Source organism: Nothoprocta perdicaria, unplaced genomic scaffold (genome assembly GCF_003342845.1).
Source record: "Nothoprocta perdicaria isolate Ctin4 unplaced genomic scaffold, notPer1 scaffold_70, whole genome shotgun sequence".
Taxonomy (NCBI): domain Eukaryota; kingdom Metazoa; phylum Chordata; class Aves; order Tinamiformes; family Tinamidae; genus Nothoprocta; species Nothoprocta perdicaria.
The window spans coordinates 389,657-408,727 of NW_020455977.1; the positions used below are offsets into that span (position 1 = coordinate 389,657).

At 41.9% G+C, this 19,071-nt stretch overlaps 1 protein-coding gene across 1 annotated transcript in view; it reads left to right on the forward strand.

The window, feature by feature from the left end:
• The window catches only part of CREB5 (cAMP responsive element binding protein 5), a 235,839-nt gene that overhangs the window by 45,394 nt on the left and 171,374 nt on the right, over nucleotides 1-19,071 (forward strand). Inside the window, exon 4 of the mRNA XM_026050832.1 lies at nucleotides 4,393-4,514. Within this exon, the coding sequence (XP_025906617.1) occupies nucleotides 4,393-4,514 (122 nt within the window). The remainder of the gene's footprint in view (nucleotides 1-4,392; nucleotides 4,515-19,071) is intronic.

Consider the following 19,071-nt stretch of genomic DNA (forward strand, 5'->3'; position numbering starts at 1 on the left):
AGTGAAATTATATTACTCTTTGCAGATAATGCCAGTGTCAGTGAAGTAACTTGTTTCACGCATTTTCTTCCTCTTTCTAATTTACAAATGGAGGGCTTTCTAGGTATCAATTTTGTAGGGTGCAAAATGAGTGGATATAAAGCAAAACTCTTTTGTCTGATTTCTAGTTTACTTCTGTATTCCTGGTTCTACCGAATAATGGAATGGAAAGTCTGCTGCACTTTTTTTTTTCTTCCCCCCTTTCCTCTCTAAAATTCAGCCGAGGAGGTTCTGCGTGACCAGAAGGGATTAAAGACATGTTGTACCCAATGTATGTGCCCCCAGAGAAAGTCCAGTCAGTCCATAGTGAATAATTTAGCAGCAAAGTTCTTGGGAGCCCTCAGCTGTGAGCTCCTCTGTAAGGGCAGTCCCATCAGGTACAACTGAGTCCAACTCTGTTCATCCATCACTTGAGGTGTCATGACCTGCACGTTTTGGCACACATGGGTGGTAACCTGCTCAATCAACAGAGAAACTTCCTTGAAATTCTCAGACTATTCCCCTTTTCTTGGAGCTTGCCCTTCTATTTTCAGTGCTAGTCCTATTTCTTGGGCTTTGTTATCATTGCATGAAAGTATAACACTGGTAAGTATATAAATTCAACAAAGCTCCACAGCTGAACAAGCCAAATGTCTATTATTACTGCACATGAGACTAAACACTTTTTTTAAAAAGATGAAGAATCAAGTTACTCACTTTGGAGCTGTGGTATTGGATATCTTTTGCTGGGATGAATAACATTTGCAGTAGTTTAATGGTCAATATAAACTTTAAAAATCTGGAAATTCTTTGTTTATTTTTTTCCAAATAAACCATGGTTAGCATAGCTGTTCTTTAATTCTCCAGCTTTTTTTTTTTTTTTTTTTTAAACTAATATCATGCTTTAGGATTTCCATTCATGCTTTGAGAGATGAAATTCCAGGATCCAGGCTAATTGTACAAAATGCAGTCTGGTAGGTGATTCAAATAAACCCTCTGTATAACAAGCTAATGCAGCATTTCATAGGATTGTATTTGTTAAGGCTATTTTGACAACAGCTTATTGAGCTGAGTCTCATTTAAGCGACTACTAATTCAGTAATTACAAAACAAACAAACAAACAAAAAATCCCCAAACCCCACAGCCAAAGTGAATATCTAGTTGTGTTGTGGTTTTTTTTTTTTTTTTAAACACTTTGCTGAAAACTCCAAATTTTCCATGGCCTTACTGCGGTATTTTCAGTGAATATAGAAAATCAGAGGTCATCACATCAAGCACTGTGGTTGGGGAAAGGTTTTGGGTGTAGTTAGCACCCAAATTATATTCAGCATAGCAAGTTCCATCCAGAATCTAATTGTTGAGATGTTTTCAGATTCTCTCCTATAAAACATAACAGGTTGCCTTGGAATCTGCAAAGATTAGACTACAAGCTTTCTATTTTTTTTACTCTTTTTTTTTTTCTCCAGTTGGATTTTTAAAATCTGTTTAAACTTAACATGTCTTGCAGCCCATCTGCAATGACGGCCGTGTAAACAAACAGGCAGATTACTCACTGGAGTAGTAGACCAAACAAGATATTTATTGCCTAGTTGCAAGTTTGATGGGTTCTGTGTTTAACCTAGTGATAAAGACTAAATAGAAATAACTTTCTAAGCAGTCACTGGATGGCAAAGAAGCTACAGTTGGCTAGAGGAGGGTGCCTGAAAACACGGTAAAGTAGCTGGAGTCACCGTTGTGGATGGGAGGATTTTGTTCGATAAATAGAACTGGGATGGCTGCTCAGGATAGCGGCCAAATATCTTGATATCTAGGGCTGACCCAAACTGACCCCAATCCCAATACTATATAGCGTCCAAGCATTATAAAGTCTGATTTTTTTTTTTTTTTGGCAATTACACCATCATAAAAATGCAGAGGCGTCATGGAGCTCTGTTTTTTATGAAAGTTGAAAGATGAAGTAATGTAAGGTGGAAAGTTTGGCCTTGGTGTCCATTGGATTTAGTTGGCTTTCAGGAGGTCTGCAAGAGGGGTTTGGGGTGGTTGCTGGGTGGGCCCTTCTTTCTCTGTTTGATTTTTGGGGCAGTAGGAAGAGGGTTGTCTGTTTAATGAAATGTTGTTCTGAACTGTTTGCTGGAGCAGAGGAACTACAATAACCATGTAGGGAGACTGAGGTAATCACTTACAAATACCAGGTCCATATGTAAGTGGTGTAAATAGTGTTACTAATCTATCAGCTCTAAGGCCGTTCGGTAATAAATCAAGAAAATTAATTGGAAAAGAGGCAGAGTGAAGACTGTGTGTGTTTGAAGACCCTTTCTTGGTCTTGGAAGCAGTATTTCATCCTTTCTGTAAATGAAATCTATTACTCTGGATTTTCAGTGCGTTTCATCTCCAGTACAAATTGCAGCCCAAGGGCCAAAGACAACTCTGGTGTAAATCCATGGAGTTTGGTGAGGTTACCCTAGAGATTAGTTTGGAATAACGTATTTAGGGCACAGACCTGTATAGTGCTGCATGCCCTCAGCTCCCATTCATGTCACTGGATTCACTCACTGACTCAGCTCCTTACGCTGAGTTCCTGCAAGATTCTTGGAAAGCCTTATGTTTCTGTCTCTGGCAATACAGTAGTTAGCTGTGAAAACTAATAGATAAATATGAGTGCATTCCCAAACACTTGAGTCTTGTTTCCTTTAAGCTCACAAGAATAATGCTGAAGCCAAAAGAAATAAAACCAGAATTGTAACATTAAGGCCAGCTTCTTACGTTACATCAATATGTTCCGTCTGAAATATACATGCAGACCAGGAGCCTTGCCCTTAAATTGCTTTAAAAAGGTCAAAGCTGTAGGACCAGACATTCTAGAGGTGGAAATAAGCTTCATGCTGATTTTATAAGCGGAGGATCCACCCCTTAATTTCCAAGTGGAAACTCTATATCCTTTTGTACACATTCCTTTTGTTTAGGGGTTGCTATGTGTTTCTATGCTGATCGTTGGTTCTGTCTAACTGTTCCCTGCAACAGGGAAATACTAGAGCCCGACCCGTCTTAGCCAGGCCCAAGCAGCTAAGCTTTTATCCCCAGAGATCACTAAAGTGGGAGCCTTCTGCCTGAGGTCAGGTTTGGCCCTGTGTGGGCAACAGGGATTAGTGTGACAGGCACTTGTTTTCACTCTTAGCAGAATGAATTTCACAATCGGAGAGTTATAAGTGACTGTGCAGAGGTGATTTCTGAAGAGAATTGGGACAATCTTTCCATAAGATGAGGTCCTGCAAAGCAGTGTGAATTGATGTGGGAGCGAGGAAATGAGGAGTTAAGATGGAGGAGATTTTTCTTTCCTTTGCTGCTTGATTGGAGCCTTTTGCTTTCTAAGTTTCTTTTGCCTGGAATGTCACTGTTTTGGGGTCTAAATCTGATGGAACCATGTGGACTATCTCCTATCTTTGTTAGCTGGGCTCTATCTTGCGGTTATTTGGGGATGGGGAGGCTGAGGTGGAGGAGTTCGGAAGTTGCTTCAAATGTATGGAGTTAGCTCGGAGCTGATTTTTACACGAAGAGTTCTTGGTTCCCAAATCTGGGTTCAGTTTTTCTTTCCAGAGAAAGACTGACTGGGGTTATCCCCAAAACAGCAATCTGTTGGGCAATTTTACTTGTCATATTTAGCGGTTTGGGAAAAGAGGCTGAAAACCTTGTACTTTGGGCCTCCCCTCCTTGTATCATTAAAGAGAATACTAACCCTTTCTGAAATATTTTTGAGGGGGAGAACAAATGCCTAGAGATGAAGACATGCACTAAATGTACTATGTCTTTTGCATGATATATTTTTTTAAATATCATTTCACCCCTTCAAAAACTGTGTGAGGAACAATTCACTGCGCAGGACATCTTTGCACCCTGGCTTACTTGCAGTGTATTTCACAACATAAAGCTGTGAATGTTTGAGGTGGTTTTCAAGGGGTGAAGGTGTAACCAGTGTGCATCTGCCACAGTTACCTGTGTGCTCCAGGGTAAATACGCATTAACATAGGTGCCGTGAGTTGCTTTACATGCAATTCTTATTGGGGTTTTCTGCCTACTTTTAATGACCGTTTGCACATGTTAGGGATGGGCACTTGTGTGCTACGTGCTGTCTGAAAATCTGTCCTGTTGTCTGTCTGGTTGAATGATGGCTGTGGGCAGTCCCTGTCTGTCTGCAGCACGCAATGTCAAACTTCAGTGCCATGTGGTTTGTTTTCAGTGATGTGCAGTGATGATGTGTAGGAGGGGGAAGGCATTGGCAAGTTAAATAGTTAAACCGTCTTCTAAAAAAAGCAAGGTTCTGTCTCCCTCTCCTTTGTGTGCTGCATCTCAATGATTATTTCTTCTCCCATTCTCAGATCAGACTCCTACACCAACACGCTTTCTGAAGAACTGTGAGGAAGTGGGCCTCTTCAACGACATTGACTGCTCCTTGGAGCACGAGTTTAGGAAGGCGCAAGAAGAGGAGAACAACAAACGGGTGAGTGTTTGTGCATCGATCCCTTCCTGCCCTTTTTGCTTCCTTCAAGCAAGCATTTAAGGATGCTGTGTGAAAGCGGGTTGCTCTCTGTTACCTGGTAGTAACCCAAGGTTGCTGCCTCTCTGTTACCTTCCAACCTTTGGGCTAGAAACTAGGCAGCACTTTAAGACATGTTTTCTAAACTATTGAAAAGGTCACCATATAAAAAAAAATAAAAGGCAAAAAACCCTCAAAAAACAGCATTGCTTTTCCAAAAGCGTGTAACAGCTGTTGCCAGGGTTTGATTCCAAGTCATTGCTTTTAGGTAAACTACATTATAAACCACACACCTCTTGAGGGAGAGGCTTGGGAAAATTATATCATCTTTGAAGTGAGTATTGCAAGCTTGCTCAAAAACATAGCAGGGAAATGCGGATTATGAGGAGGCATTTACATTAAAAGCAGAAAGTTTTGCTCTTTCTCTTGCCACACTGTGAGCCCCTGCTTTTTATTTGTTATCATTACCAGCTTTACCATGTGTCTGCATTTGCCATAAAGTATTCATACAGAAGGGGAATATTTTGACTTGTAATACCTAGTAGATAGTGTATCCCATTTCCAATTAGCATCTATAAGTTTTGGTTGAATTATATGGGCCGCTTTGTATGAGATTAAGTATACCCCTGTGCCCAGGATTGTCCAACTGTTTTGAGGGATCCTAATGAGCTGTTTAAAATTTCCTAGGAATTGTAAAAGAACTTAATATTACTATCGAGACCAGCAAGAGGTGATGGATGAAATTTTAACATTTGAGTAAGCATCAAAGTTCTGGTCGCTTCTGAGAACTGAAACACACAAATAATGTGGGGCTTCCTACAGGCTAATATTGCTTCCTTCTTCCTCCCTGCAGCCCTCAAACAAGCTACCAAATACTTCCCCTTCACATCGTTCCTTTTTTATGCCCCTCTTTCACCTTCTCTCATCTCTATAGCTCTCGGAAATTCTCATGTAATATGTCCCCTGCTGCAGTATTTCTCCAGGTACTGAATGTTGTGTTATCTGACCTATGTTTCATAGTGATCTGTATATGTTTAATTATCCAAAACCACATGCTAAATGTAAGGAAAGAAGCCCATGAAGCAGCGATGGTGCTAAAACCAGAGGGCACTTTTCCTGACCTTGCCTTGGCATTATTATATCTTTCAGAGCAGCAATTGCAAATGTTTCCTGTGTAGGGCCTGTTCCTTAACTCTGCTCGTAGCTGCTGTTCAGTGTCGTATGTTTTGCTTGTCACTTATTGCTGCCCAATTCAAAGTTCATACGTTGGAGCCATATGTGTGCCTGAGGGGGTCCTGGGCAGCATTTAGGTTGAAGTATCTTGAGGTCTGCAAGACGCTTTTTGGCAGGAGAGGTAAGGACGATTGCTGAGAAGTAGAAAGGGAGAGGAGACACAGAGAAGGCATAGGGGAAGGGAGACTTGGAGTGGTGTATTTGTGATGTACTGGGAAAGGAGTCTAGAGATAGTTCATGTAAGACTTATAAGAAAGGAGACTCAGACAGACACAGGAGAAAAAGAGAGGAAGGGCAAGGTGCAGCGTCAAGGAAAGAGAGTGTCTAAATGTGAAAATGTTCAAGATTTGGTGAAGAGCTGAGAAAATACCCCAGCTAGCTTGACCTTCACAGCTTTATTTGCAGGATGAATGTTAGGAAACAGCCACACAATGACAGAAAAGTGACCAGTTTTATATTTAACTTGTACTTTTTTTCTTGTGTGCTGCAGAGGAGCCTTGGCTGAAATCAAGGGGACCATTTGTACTTCTTTGCAAATGGTTGTTACTGAAGAAGATTCCTAAGCGGTTCTTCTGTATGGTAGTTATTTTGCAGGAGTAGAAGATGAGGAGAAACCATCTGGCTTGGGCTTCCGTGCAGCTAGCCAAAAATCACACAACTTGGTGCTGCAGAGTCCGTTTCAGCTCATGAGGGGTAGTTGCACAATCTGATTAAAACCTAGACAGGGGCATTGGGTTACCTGATAACACCAGCTCTTTAGGGACCTCTGGATGTCTCATTCTGCCCTCCTTCTTCTCACCCCTGCAGCTGCCATGGGCTGTCCCTAGGGAGCAAAAATGAATGACAGAGGGTGAGGGGAAAACAAATAATAATAAAAAAAAGATGGGAGGGGGAGTGTAAAAGTCCCAGCACTAGCGAGCTGACCTGTAACATTTGCTCTGTGGTTCCAATTAATCGGCTGCAGGTTCATTCTTACATTACCCCCGACTGTCAGGGGGGATCTGAGAGCGCTACGTAAAGACGGGAGCCAAAGGCCGAGGCAGGAAGGGGCTCGTTGGGCCGGGGCTGCTCCGAAACGCTCCGAAGGGCCCGTCCCTGGACTGGGGGAGCTCCGGAGGTGCCTACCAGCACTGCGGGGTGAGAGAAGCAGCCTGCAAAGCCTGCTCATGCCCCACAAAAGTCTTCCAAAAATATTTTCGGTCAGCTTAATTTCTTGGGACTGTGAGAGAGCTGTTTATTTTAGCCTATCACTGCGGCTTAGCGCACAGCTTGACGCTGCAATCTTACAAGAACTTTTTTTTTTTTTCTCCTTGAGAGTCCTCGTTTCAAAAGAGCCCTCAAAGAATACAGTCCAATTAGCTATATTCTTTCTTTTGCTCCTCCTTCTTCTAAATGGGAGTCCATGAGAACTGGCTGTGATAGAGCTGGTTATGGAGACCACTGACATTCCGAATTAGCCAGGAAGTGCTGCCTGCACAGCCTAGGAATGTGCCCATACCCTTTTGGGAAAGGTAGCATGAAGGGGAAAGTGCTCCAGTGAGTATCCTAGCCGGGTGACCTGCAGCAAATCACTTAATATCTTTCTGCCATAGTTGCTCACGCGTTAAATGGGAATAACTTCCCTTTATGCCTCCCATACTTGCTATGTCTTATCTATAATGATTTTAAGTTCATCTGGCAAGGACTCTCTCTTAAAATATGGCTGGATTAGCTCGTTGCTGGAGGACCGTGTGGACTAGAGTAGTAATAATGATAATGACCCTTAGGACCCGGGCTGAAATGAGAACAGACAAGTTACACAATGAAATGAGATTGTCACTGTTCTGGCTCCCCAGGAGACTATGCCATCAAATAGGAGATGGAAGAGCCTGGCTGGGAAAGGTCCAGCCCCTAAATGCAAAGGATTAGATTGGAAAGATAAGCATATAGGTAAGTGTATGAGAAAGAGGCTTTGTGGCCTCCTCTTGATGGCACTCCTCCTGACCCACGCAGCCTACCTACCAAATTCACCTCTGAAATTAGTATAGTTAGAGGCACACCCATGCTCTTTTTCACTTGCAAGATTGTGTTTATTAAAGCCCTCAGGAACTTGAGGCAGGCAGCGATTGACAGCTCTGCCCCAGGCAAAATCTGCAACCCAAACCAACAAGGTAGGCAGTGCTGGCAGATCAGATGATCATCCTAGCCTACTAGCTGCAGGTTTTAGGTTTACACTGCTCTGAGCATTAAGTATCCAAAACATTTGTCATGGGTTATATTTGCAAACCCATGACCTTTGCTGCTACTGGATAGGCCCCACTGTCACATCTTGGTCTGAGCATTAAGGTTGTGTCTGAGGAAATAATGTCAAAGATGGGAAGAGCCAGGATCCATTTCTGAACAGCTACTTGTAGCTGTTGCTTTATTAAACTGCATTTTGCCTCACCTACCTGCGTGAAATGAGAGAGTGGAAATACATGTGCTGTAGCATGTAGAGCAGTATGCACACATGTCCAGGAGCATTTAGAAATAGCAAGTTAAATGCTTCCAATATAAAGGCATTCCTGGGATCATATTCCTATGCTAGAGCCACAATGCATCACTTCCTGGCTTATCAGGCTTACCCTGAATTTTTCTGAACAGTATTGAACAGAACTCCATGTTGCATATTAGCTATGCAGATAAAGTAGAGAAACAGCTATGCCCAAATACGGCTTGGTTTTAATGAGGTTTATTCACCATTAATTCAGGAGGCTGAAAGCCAGCAAGTCTTCTACATGCTTAATATTATTGTTCTAAGAATGGGATACCACTGTAGTCACTTTGCTGCTAGAAAAGCATCAGCAAAATGTAGTAGTCCAGCAAAGAAAAAAAAAATATATATATATATATATGCATATATATAAAAATATTTGGTGGTTAAATACACTCAATTTACAGAAGGCTTAAAAAGCTTAAATATCCTGTTTAGTTGCATATAGCAAGAATTAATGCTATAATCTGACATGCCACTGAAAGGCATAATTTGGTTGATGCCCTCTACTTTCTCACTGTGTCCTTTGTACCATGATAGTTTCCCGCATATGGGCATAAGAAGGTAGATAAAATGCACCTGTCTGATTTACACCACCACACCATTTCCTGATGAAGTCAGTGCCACTGCAATCTCCAGAAGAGGAATCTTGCAAATATTTTCTGATTGTTATAATTCTGTGCTATTGGTTACACGTTTGGGTAGGAGTAGTGAATTCAAGCTGAGCTGAAAATCAAACTACACCTGCTCTGTCTCTTGAGCAGGTGTAGTTTGGTAGAAAATTTCACTTCATTTCCACACCTTAGATTCAAATTTTATGTAATATATTCCTGGCCTGGAGGTTTTTCTCTTTGTCTTCTGAAATGAATGCAAACAGAATAAATGTGATGGGTTTTGTTTGTTTAAATATTTTTAAAGGAAACTTCTTATATTGCAATAAGGGGAAAATGTAAATACAAAACCAGTGGCCTGAAGAGAAAATAAGAACATCTAATAAGCATTTCTCGTGTTATACAAACTTGGTGGTTTTCTTTTTTCTTTTCTGTTGTTTTTCTAGTTTGGAACCTTTTAAGCAAGGAATAAAACCAAACAAATGAGCTCTCCCACCCTCAAGAGCCCTGTCCTGCCCCTCGTGTCAGCAGCAGGAGAAACACGCTTGGGGGACGCGTTGTTCTTCTGCAGCCGACGTCGTTTTGAAATCAGGCATTCCCAGTAGGAGAAGCTGCAGAAGCTCTGTTGGCTGGAGGGAAGAAAACACTTCATAAACACGATCTCATTTTAATCTCATGCATCATCCTGTTACAGCAGAAAGTTCACTCCTACGGACAGTCAGTCAATACAGTAGTTGAAACCAGCAGTTTCTGCTTCTAGTAGTTGAAACTAGCAGAAACTTTCACCCCTGTGAGACAGGAGCAAGAATGAGGGACTGATGGTCACCTTTGGTGACAGACTACAAAGTTGTGTGTGCATAAATACGCATATATGCATTTCTCCATTCATCTCCACATGATATAGGAGTGTTTGTGCCTTGTCAGTTCAAAGATTACTCTGACTCTCTACTCTCCCCCTGAATCTTTTACATGGTGGTTTGTTATAGCAGAAGGAAAATAAGGCAACGAGTGAGTTATGTTAATGTAGTGCTTAGAGCCCAGGGTCCCCTGGTCATAGATACTTTAATGACTTTAAGTTGCCGCTCTGTCAATCAGGCAAGTTGTTGTTAAGGTAATAACTTGAAATTCTCAACTTCACAAAGTCCTAAAATCACCCAAATCCAAATCTTTTAGCCTAGTAGTTCCCATACTTTAAACATAAATCCGCATATGTAAAGATGTGAGCGTCTTTGCAGCTTAGCATTTCTTCTTGGACATACATTTAGACACTGTAAACATACACTCTAAATCTAAACCTGTGTCAGATTTTTTTTTCTATTTTTTATTTTAAAACTCTTTCTGGATTTCAAATACAAGAAGCCCAGTAATCATGCTTTATTTTTTTTTAAGATAGATTATTTTGAGTTTTCATATGCATTATCTGCATAAAAATAGGACCGTTTACTGAGTTATTTTATGGGCTTACCATTCGTTTAAAGATCCCCCTGTTTCTTACTGATTAACTTACTTTTGCAACATTCCTATGAAGAAGGAATTTTTTCAAAAATTTTATTTTCTAAGGGAAAACAGAGTTTGGAAGGAAAAAAAATATATGAAGGTTTCCAAAACTCCTTGGTAGCTAGACACCAAACTGATGGAATCGGATGTGCAGAGTGAGAATTCCAAGGGAGATCACTCCTTCAAACCCTTCTGCCAGGCAAGCAGCTTTCGGTGTCTCTTGGTTCCCAAATACCTTCGCAATGTGGCCCCAAGAGACTGACAGAGATCTTCAAAGGCAGCGTGGTGTCCTGCTCTAGCTGAAATAAAGCAGGAGTGAATCAGTGAGCTACCATAAAGGAGCTGGGCTCAAGTGACGTGCTAAAAATTGCACAGGAAGTCTGTGGCAGAGCCTCGGATTGATTCCATATCTCCTCGGGCTCAGCACAGGGCATCCCGCAAACCATGTGTGCTAAAGATTTATCAGCTGTTGTTCAGTGTTGCTAAAGACAGGAAGAATGCTTTCCTCCTCTCTCCAGATGGGTAGGCTTGCTCAGTTTTAGCTGGTTTTCTGAGCTTGTGGAGCTTTCCTGGTAGCCATGTGGCAATGCACTGTATTTTTATACAGGGATTCTGCATTTGGTATTTTAGGCCTAGGCTATGTGAGTCCTGTTGTGAGCCTATAAACTGTCTTACCCAGGGGACATTTTTCTGCTGAAGCGTGCAGAAAAGCCATGAAGGCTACAGAGTTCAGAACTGGCTTTGCAAAAATATGTATAGGAATAAGGTTCAACTTATGCTTATTGTTTTTAAGACACCACCTTATCTTCTGCTGGCAGGCAGGTCTCTCTTATCTGGTGCAATGGACTGTGTCCGAATGGATTTATGGATTTAGATCCTAGTGCTCCAAGAGAAGACCTGAGTGTTTTTCCAGCAGTAAGTGCTTATGGCATGCAGAAAGGCCCTTTGGGAGGACATACGTTTTTGATTGAGCTAAGCCTCCCCAACCATAATCTTTCCATGTTCCTCTGGATTCCAGTTGATGAATCATCCTACAGGGCTCCGTCAGGAGAGTCCACTTTCCTTCGGCCTCTTGTTGTCCCTGTCCCAGAGAAGCTGAGTCACCCTCCTGTAACGGTTGGGTTTTTGTTGAGTTTTGTGTATTTTGGCTGCCTCCAACAAAGGGAGCCTGATGAATGTCACTCGTGATGTTTCTTTTACAGCCACCTGGAACTGTGCATGTTTCTTTGGTTTATCCATGTGTGCACTTACAGGCACAGCTTGTTACCTGTCCTTACCTGAAGGATGGACTGGATGGCACATAGGGAAGGGATAAACCTTCTTTGTAATTTGACTTTTTTGGTAAGTCTGTCTTAGATAAGGCTCCTAAATCTTGGCCATCTCTTTAGAGCATACACTCCACTACTAAACCCAAGCTCTTCACTCCCCAGAGCCAAATTCTAAGTGGAATGCTGCCTATATGCTTGAGTAATAAGATACTAGTGATACATTTTAGAGCAAGGTGCACTTTTACTTTATTTATGAAGATAGACATGCTGGTTGAGGGCTTAATCACAGCTGATAAATCATTTTAAGAAACCTATTAGAACCATATGCTGATTCTTGGTATTAATATGGTGTGTCTGTTTCTAGTCTAATAAGACAGGGTCTCTTCCCTCCTCTCCCTTCCCCCTACCTGCCGTGTGACCTATTTTATCTGCTTAATTTGGGGGGCATTTCTCCCTTTAGGAGGAACCATTAATAAAGCCAGGTGAGCGGTGGAGAAGGGCGTTCCAGCACCAGCAGAGCTGTGTGTTTTCCATCACCTTTGCTTAGGTAAAATTCCTAAGGAAAAAGCCCAAAAGCTGAGAACTGTAAAACACATCCCGTAAAGACCTTCCTTCGGCATAAGGTTGTCATTTTGGCCCAGGTGATTGCAATAGTGGTGGGGCTTGGGAGCTGCCAGGGGTGGCTACGTCGGCATCTTGGTTACCTCCCCTTTCCCTTGCTCCGAACGGGCTGCGCGGGAACAGGTTCCCTGGCTGTTTAATGAGATCCACATTGGTGAAGTTAGTCAGTGCCAAGTCTTATTTATCATTAATTGGTGGGTTCGCTCGCAGATCTTTTCTATTATTTGCTGATTATACCCCTACACATTTTATTCTCTTGCCAAAATTCAGACGCTAATAATTTCTTGATTTAGTGTTTGTTTATAACCCTGTCTGCTGCCTAAATGGACCTAGTTAGAAGATTTTGAAATGGCAACAGCTCTGATGCTGACTGGGTTTCTTTCACATTTTGCACATGGCAGTCGTCTATTTATAAACCTCCACAGGGACCCCTAAACCTTGGGTTCCTCCCACCACTGCAACCCCTTTTCTCCCTTGGTCCCCCACGGTAAGTCTTGTTTTTTGGCATAAAGACAATGATGGTGATTGTTATATGGAGAAATTGTCCACAAGCTATGAACCATGGGTAAGGACTTTTAATTTGCACCTCAAGCAAAATAAATACAAAATTAGAGGCATCCAGGAGAGCCATGGGATTTTCCCCACAGGTTAGAAGATCCCTGCTCTGCAGCGGTCATCTTCGGTCTTACAAAATGAAAAACTGAAAAATCCCTTTATGCCACTTTCGTGCTCTCTAGAGCACGGGCTGTTTTCCTGTACTCTGCAAAATTCCTGTACTAAAGTACACTAAAAGTGCCCAAACGTGACTGTTAAATCTCACATGCTTCAGAGTAACAAAAGGAGTAGTGGAGGGGAGAAGGCAGCCAGCACAACCGAGCACGTGCCCCAGCAGTTAACGGGTTTGTTTGCTGGGTGCTCAGCCTCCTGCCTCTCTGGGGCAGCCCCACTCATTTTGGTGGAATTCAGTTTTTTAGCCTATTATGGATGGGCAAAGGAAGTGAGTACAGGGGGAAGCCTTTGCCCACAGACAAAAAAAAAAAAAAAAAAAAAAAAAAAAAAAAAAAAAAAAAAGCCCCAAACCTACAAAGCTAGAAAAAAAGAAAAAAAGAAAGTGAAATATCTGATTACTTGTTGATCTCCTGATAATATTTGTAAATATGATCTTTAAAACCATCTTAGGGAGAAAATAACGCATAATCTGAAATGTTTCTTTATCCTACTATTTCCCTCTGCTGTGCATTTCCACAGAAGTCCCCCCTTCCCCAATAAATACCAGCCTGCTTTCTTCCCTGCTCCGTGAGTAAGCTGTGTGGCCTGGGCTAGTCCCCAGGAGCAGAGCAGCCGTCCGTTTGCCACGTGAACGTTCATGTCAACGTGCAGATCTGCCAGCCAGCCTGGGACTGGGTGGGGAGAGACGCCGAGAGAATGAACTCAACGTTACAAACAGCCTCTTTTGAATTTCTACAACCTATTAGTCACAGCAAGCTGCCCTTATTGATTTTTGGTAAGAGAGGTCACTTTTAATCCTCTAAAGTGGAAAAAGCTGCATGCACTCTCGCCGGCATGACATTAAAATTGACACAGCTCTGCGTCAGTTTTGTGGAAATGCCCTAAACCTAGATGGATTATTGCCTTGCCTTTCAATGGATACAAGCTGCTAACCAGAACATGCTCAGCCAGAACTGGTATAAAAGATTTAAAATAAGTGATAAGGAAAGTGCAACCAGAACAAAATCTGGGAAAATATATGAGTCCACTAAAAGAGCTGCCCATGCAGAAGGGGGCCATTAGCCTTAGGAAACATTAATTTCTCCTTTTTTTTTTTTTCTTTTTAATTTAAAAATCAATACAGAGGAGTTGAGATTATCATATAAAAGAATAAACAAAAGCTGACCTTCCTCTATGATTATGAGGAAAACTTTATTCTGGCAGATGGCCCGTCCTAGTTCTGTTTATGTTCCTTAGAGAACTAAATCTTTGAATACAATTAGAATAGTCAAACTTGAATCCTAAGTGTGCCTCAAAATAAACAGTAGGGGTGAACTCTCCAGAGTTTTCTTTTCATCTTTGTTATCCCTGCCTGACCCTTTTTTCCTGCCTAATGTTCATTTGTGGCATACTATGATTAAGAGAAATCTTCCAAGAGGAAAAATGTGCTTAATGGGGGTTAGGGAAAATGTGATTCTGGAGAAGTAGTATATTTTCTTAATTTTGAAGTTCAAAAAATCATTACTGCCCCTTTTGCTTTTCTCCGAGATTTTACTTGGAAATCTGTTTTCAGAGATCTCACTGAGTAACTCAGTTAATCTCAGTTAAAATATGCACTGTAATGTTCAGATAAATTTCTTGGCTTGCCATATATGCTTCATATTCCTTCTCTTTGTTAGTAGTATCTTAATCCATTTAAGCACAACAGGGGAAATCAGTCATTTAGCTCATATTCCCCTACAGCAATTTGTAGTGGGCTTTTTGTGCTGTTCTCCATTCTCCAAAGGGAGCTACTCCTGATAATGCCCAAAAAAAAGTTTGGCTGGAAATGCCCAAGTTGCAGTCACAAAATGCAGCATCTCCCATGTGCCATCCTAAAGGTGCATGGACAGTGGGAGAGGAAGGAGGAGAAGGGAAAGTAGGGGTTGATGAAAGTGGGAGAAGGAAGGCAAGGAGGAAAAGCACCATCGGTTCTTTACTTATAGAAAAGAATTGATCCTGCCCCAGGTGAGGAGAATGGAAAGGAAGATTCATACGGAAGAAAAAGCAGTGCTAATCATGGAGAAAGCGGAGAGGCGCTGTCTGGCTGTGCAAGGGGAAGGGAAAGATGAATGAAGGAAAGGAAAAACAGCCCTCACACCAGGCAGGCGTTAAAGGAGTCCTTTATTTTCTGAAAAGTGACATGCTGAAACATTGCTGCGATGTCAGAAGAGCTGTGTGAGCAAAGGTATGCAGGAGTGTAAAAAGTATCATTTCCTTTTTATCCAAAAAGCCAGATGAGGTTTTTTGGGGGGGAAAAAAAAATCACCCTTGCTTCGGGGGGGTTTGGTCAGCTTCTCTTCTTGATGACAAATTGAGCTGTCAATGGATGTGGCTGTTTGAAGGGGAAGCTTTTTGTTGCTGGGAATTAGGATTTGTTTTCCCCTGGAAAAGGCGGAGGGAGAAGCAGCCTGCGGGCTACTGCTTCTGAGTTCAGTGGCCTTTACGAATCTTTAGGAAACTTCATTCTTTCTTTGTTCTTTCTCTCTGCACACTTCTGTCTTACCTCTGAGATCTACAGGCAAGCCCTGTGGGATGCCTGCATTTATTTAAGGCCTGTGTCCCTAATGACAAGTAGTTGCAATAGTTCCATCCCCCACTGGTTTTCATTCCAATACAGTAAATCCAAGTGTAAATGCCAACATGCACATTTCAGGAATGAAGAGGGAAGCTCTTCATGTGTTACACCACTACACATAAGTTCTTGTTTTGTGGATTACTGTTTGGCTTGAATCTTTTTCAGGTACCCTTCTCTCGTCCCGCTTTCCTTTGCTTCAAGCAGTTGATCCAATTAAAAGTGCACAAAGCTGCTTTTCTGAAGCGGGGCCAACGTCCATGTACTTCAGTAGTTCTGAAACACGTGTTTAACTTCAAGCATGTGTGCAGGGGTTTGTTCAATAGACATGGTTTGCTAAATCAGGACTTCCCAACACTAAGATTTCTACATTGCAAACAATCCTCTATTTTAATGAATTTTAACTACTGCCTCTCATGGATTGTAGGTAACTATTGTTCACCTGTTCCTGCAGGTGAAAAATATTGTAGATAGACTGAGCAGCCATTTAAGAGCAAAATCCTTCTGGTAATCTGCTGTGATAACTATCTTTTTTACTTCCCCTAATAAATACCTTAATTATGTTACATGAAAGCAAAATATGATGGGAATTTCATGTTACGATTAAAATTTACTGCTTTGGAGAATAACTTCTTCGGAGATATACTACGTAGAAATTCTTAACTTCTTTTTTTTTTTCATTTCTTTTCTGAGATTTCTCTATTTTCTAGCAAAACTGGGAATAGAAATGGTGGTGCTTTTGTGCCGCTGTCGATGAAACGAACGTGAAGCGCCTACCCAGGCTGCCCGCATAAATTCGGGTGCCTTCTTGAGAAGGGACTCTGTGAAAACTGACAGTGAACAATGAGATAAAACAAAGCAAATAATCCAGTGGACTTTTTCTCTTATTCACTCCCTCACCTCCTCCCATGTGCTGCGGTGCAAGGAGCAGCGTCACCCGGCCTCGTTCTGCTCCGTGTTTTCCCCATCATGGATCGTGGATATGGCTGGGCCCAGAGCGCATCCTTTGGAGGGGGCAGGCCAAGGGGGAGAGGTGGGGTGGGCAATCTGCCTCTTAAAGCACCTCTTAAAGCACTGATAGTGATGGAGTGCTTAGCGGGGCTTCCTGAGGATGGGCAACCTGGGTAGAAACAAGCATATTTTACCGTTTTCCTTGAAACACTTGCTGCAGTGTTTCAAAACAAAGCGCGCTTCCCTTGTTTTTGTGTAAGATGGTTAAGACTCAGAAATATAATTGGGTTTTCCCCCCATGCTTTCTTACTATACTCCTGTGTTCGGCTCCCCTCATTCCACCTGCGGAGCAGCTAATCTGTGTCCCCTTGGTGAGCAGCATTATCCTGACAACACAGCGGTGAAAGGAAGGGAGGCTGCAGGCCTCCCAACAATGCCCGAGGGCCCCGGGAATGGGAATGCCCTGAAAAAAATGCGCTCTGGTCCAGCTGCCCTTCATATTGTTGTCTCCCTATCCAATTTACTCGAGAATTTCCCACTGGCTCTTGGCCGCTTCCCAAATGAGAATGTAATCTTTTAAAGATTACACTGCATAATGGAGGGACAAGGAGCTCTTTATTAACTGGGATGGGGAGTCACTTGCTATTAGGACGGGGAGAGGGATGGGCTGTAGCAGGGTTTTGTGAGCTCTGCTTTCTGCCCTGTCTCGTCCCCTCCGTGATGGGGTGGCAGGTCGGGAGGGGGAACCCACTGCAGCTGCACGGCAGGAGAAAATAATTGAATGTAGGTTAGGACTATGGCAATTACTTTTATAATGTGAGGGATTATACCATAACTACTATAATGCCAACAAGATTAGGTTACTAACCTAATACCACAGCATGTTTTCAGAAAAAAAAAAAAAAAAAAGAAAAAAAATCCCCGGCTTATTCCAGAGTTGATGCATTCAAAGGTTATTAGTACAGTGTGAAAGGAGCAAGAAGCTGAAGAACCTGAAGTGCTGTTTGTGGGGTTATTGCTTGGATCGGGCCCCTTGTCACCTTGGCTTCACTGAGCCATGCCAGCTAGACCCTCCCACCCCTTTTGTGGTGTAAAGCAATGCCATATTCTGGCAATTTTTAGTTTTGCCTCTCTCTCCTGTCAAACAGATAACCTTCCTGCTGCTAATAGTTAATAAAATGGTAACCAGAAGTTAAACTTGCAATAGATAAATTTTAAAAATTCCACCACAGGGACGTATTCTGCCGTGCAATTCCAGTGAACTTTTTGGGAAGCTCCGGTAGTGAAATATTTTCATACTGTGCTCTACTTTTACTGCATGTTATTCAAAAGGGTTGCTTAATACAGAGCTTATATATAAATAAAATAGAGTAATATTAGGTGGCTTCTGGTATGAAGATGAATTTTGCTGAAGTCAGTGGAGTTTTGCAGTCTGCAGTATGGCTTCAGTCTGCATCAACAGACATAGATGAGACTTTCTAATATACATAGGGCGGATATAACATGGTATAGACTGTTCATGCTAGGAGTAAAATATAAGTTAATTATGTTGGAGAAGTAGTTTTCTTTTGTTCCTCATCTGGAAAATGAGTAGAAAGTTAAATTATGGAAACTTCAGAAATATATCACGTGTTAGTCATTATAATAAGTGGTTTCATGGAAAAGCCAGTGTTTTGTTTCTGAAGAGGAATGTTGGTGAGCAATCTAATTCTATAAATGTTTTATGATTGCTTTGTTATATGGTATGTGCCGAATGATTTCTTCAGCATTCAGTTTCATTTTCAATGCATGGACATTGAAATGTCTTCACACTGTTGTGTCTAATGAAAATACCTGTTATTACACAAAGTTATTTGATACCTTGGGAAAGACAGGACATGAATTTGTAAATCAGCTTTTTCTTCTTGCTTTTCATTTCTTATGAAGAACGAGAGTAATGGGTAACAAATTGAAGTCATACAGGAGCACTCTTGCTTTGGTCAGGACATGAAACCTCTAAAGGCACCAATACCTTATTTGATCTCACTCCCCCTTTTCCTTTTTCTCTTCCTCCCTCCTGCCTGACCTCAAGTCTACAGAGAAAGAAGCTAATCTGATTTCATGGCATTCTTATGCTGACCCCTTCGTTTCACTGCTTACAGATCTGACCGGTGTCATGTATGACCTGTTTGACTCCATGACATGGACACTTTGCTTTTTGACCTTCCTGTTTATTTAAACTCAGAAGAGTCATGTAGGCAGAAGCTGCTTGAAGTTTCCTTCTGGAATTGGGAGCATTGGATGCTTTGCAAAAGTTAAGCAGCTTGTATTTATAGTTGGTTTCATAATTTCTGTGTGGACTCTAGTTAGAGTCCGCTACCCTTTGTAGTTAGAGACTGCAAAGGCTATTCCTCTACTGCCTAATGAGGTATCTTTCCATTCCTTGTCTTGGCTTATTTCTGTTTCAGGCATAGTCCCTACATTCCGAGTGCAACACCCTGTTACTGAATAGCTCCGGGGGCTTCTT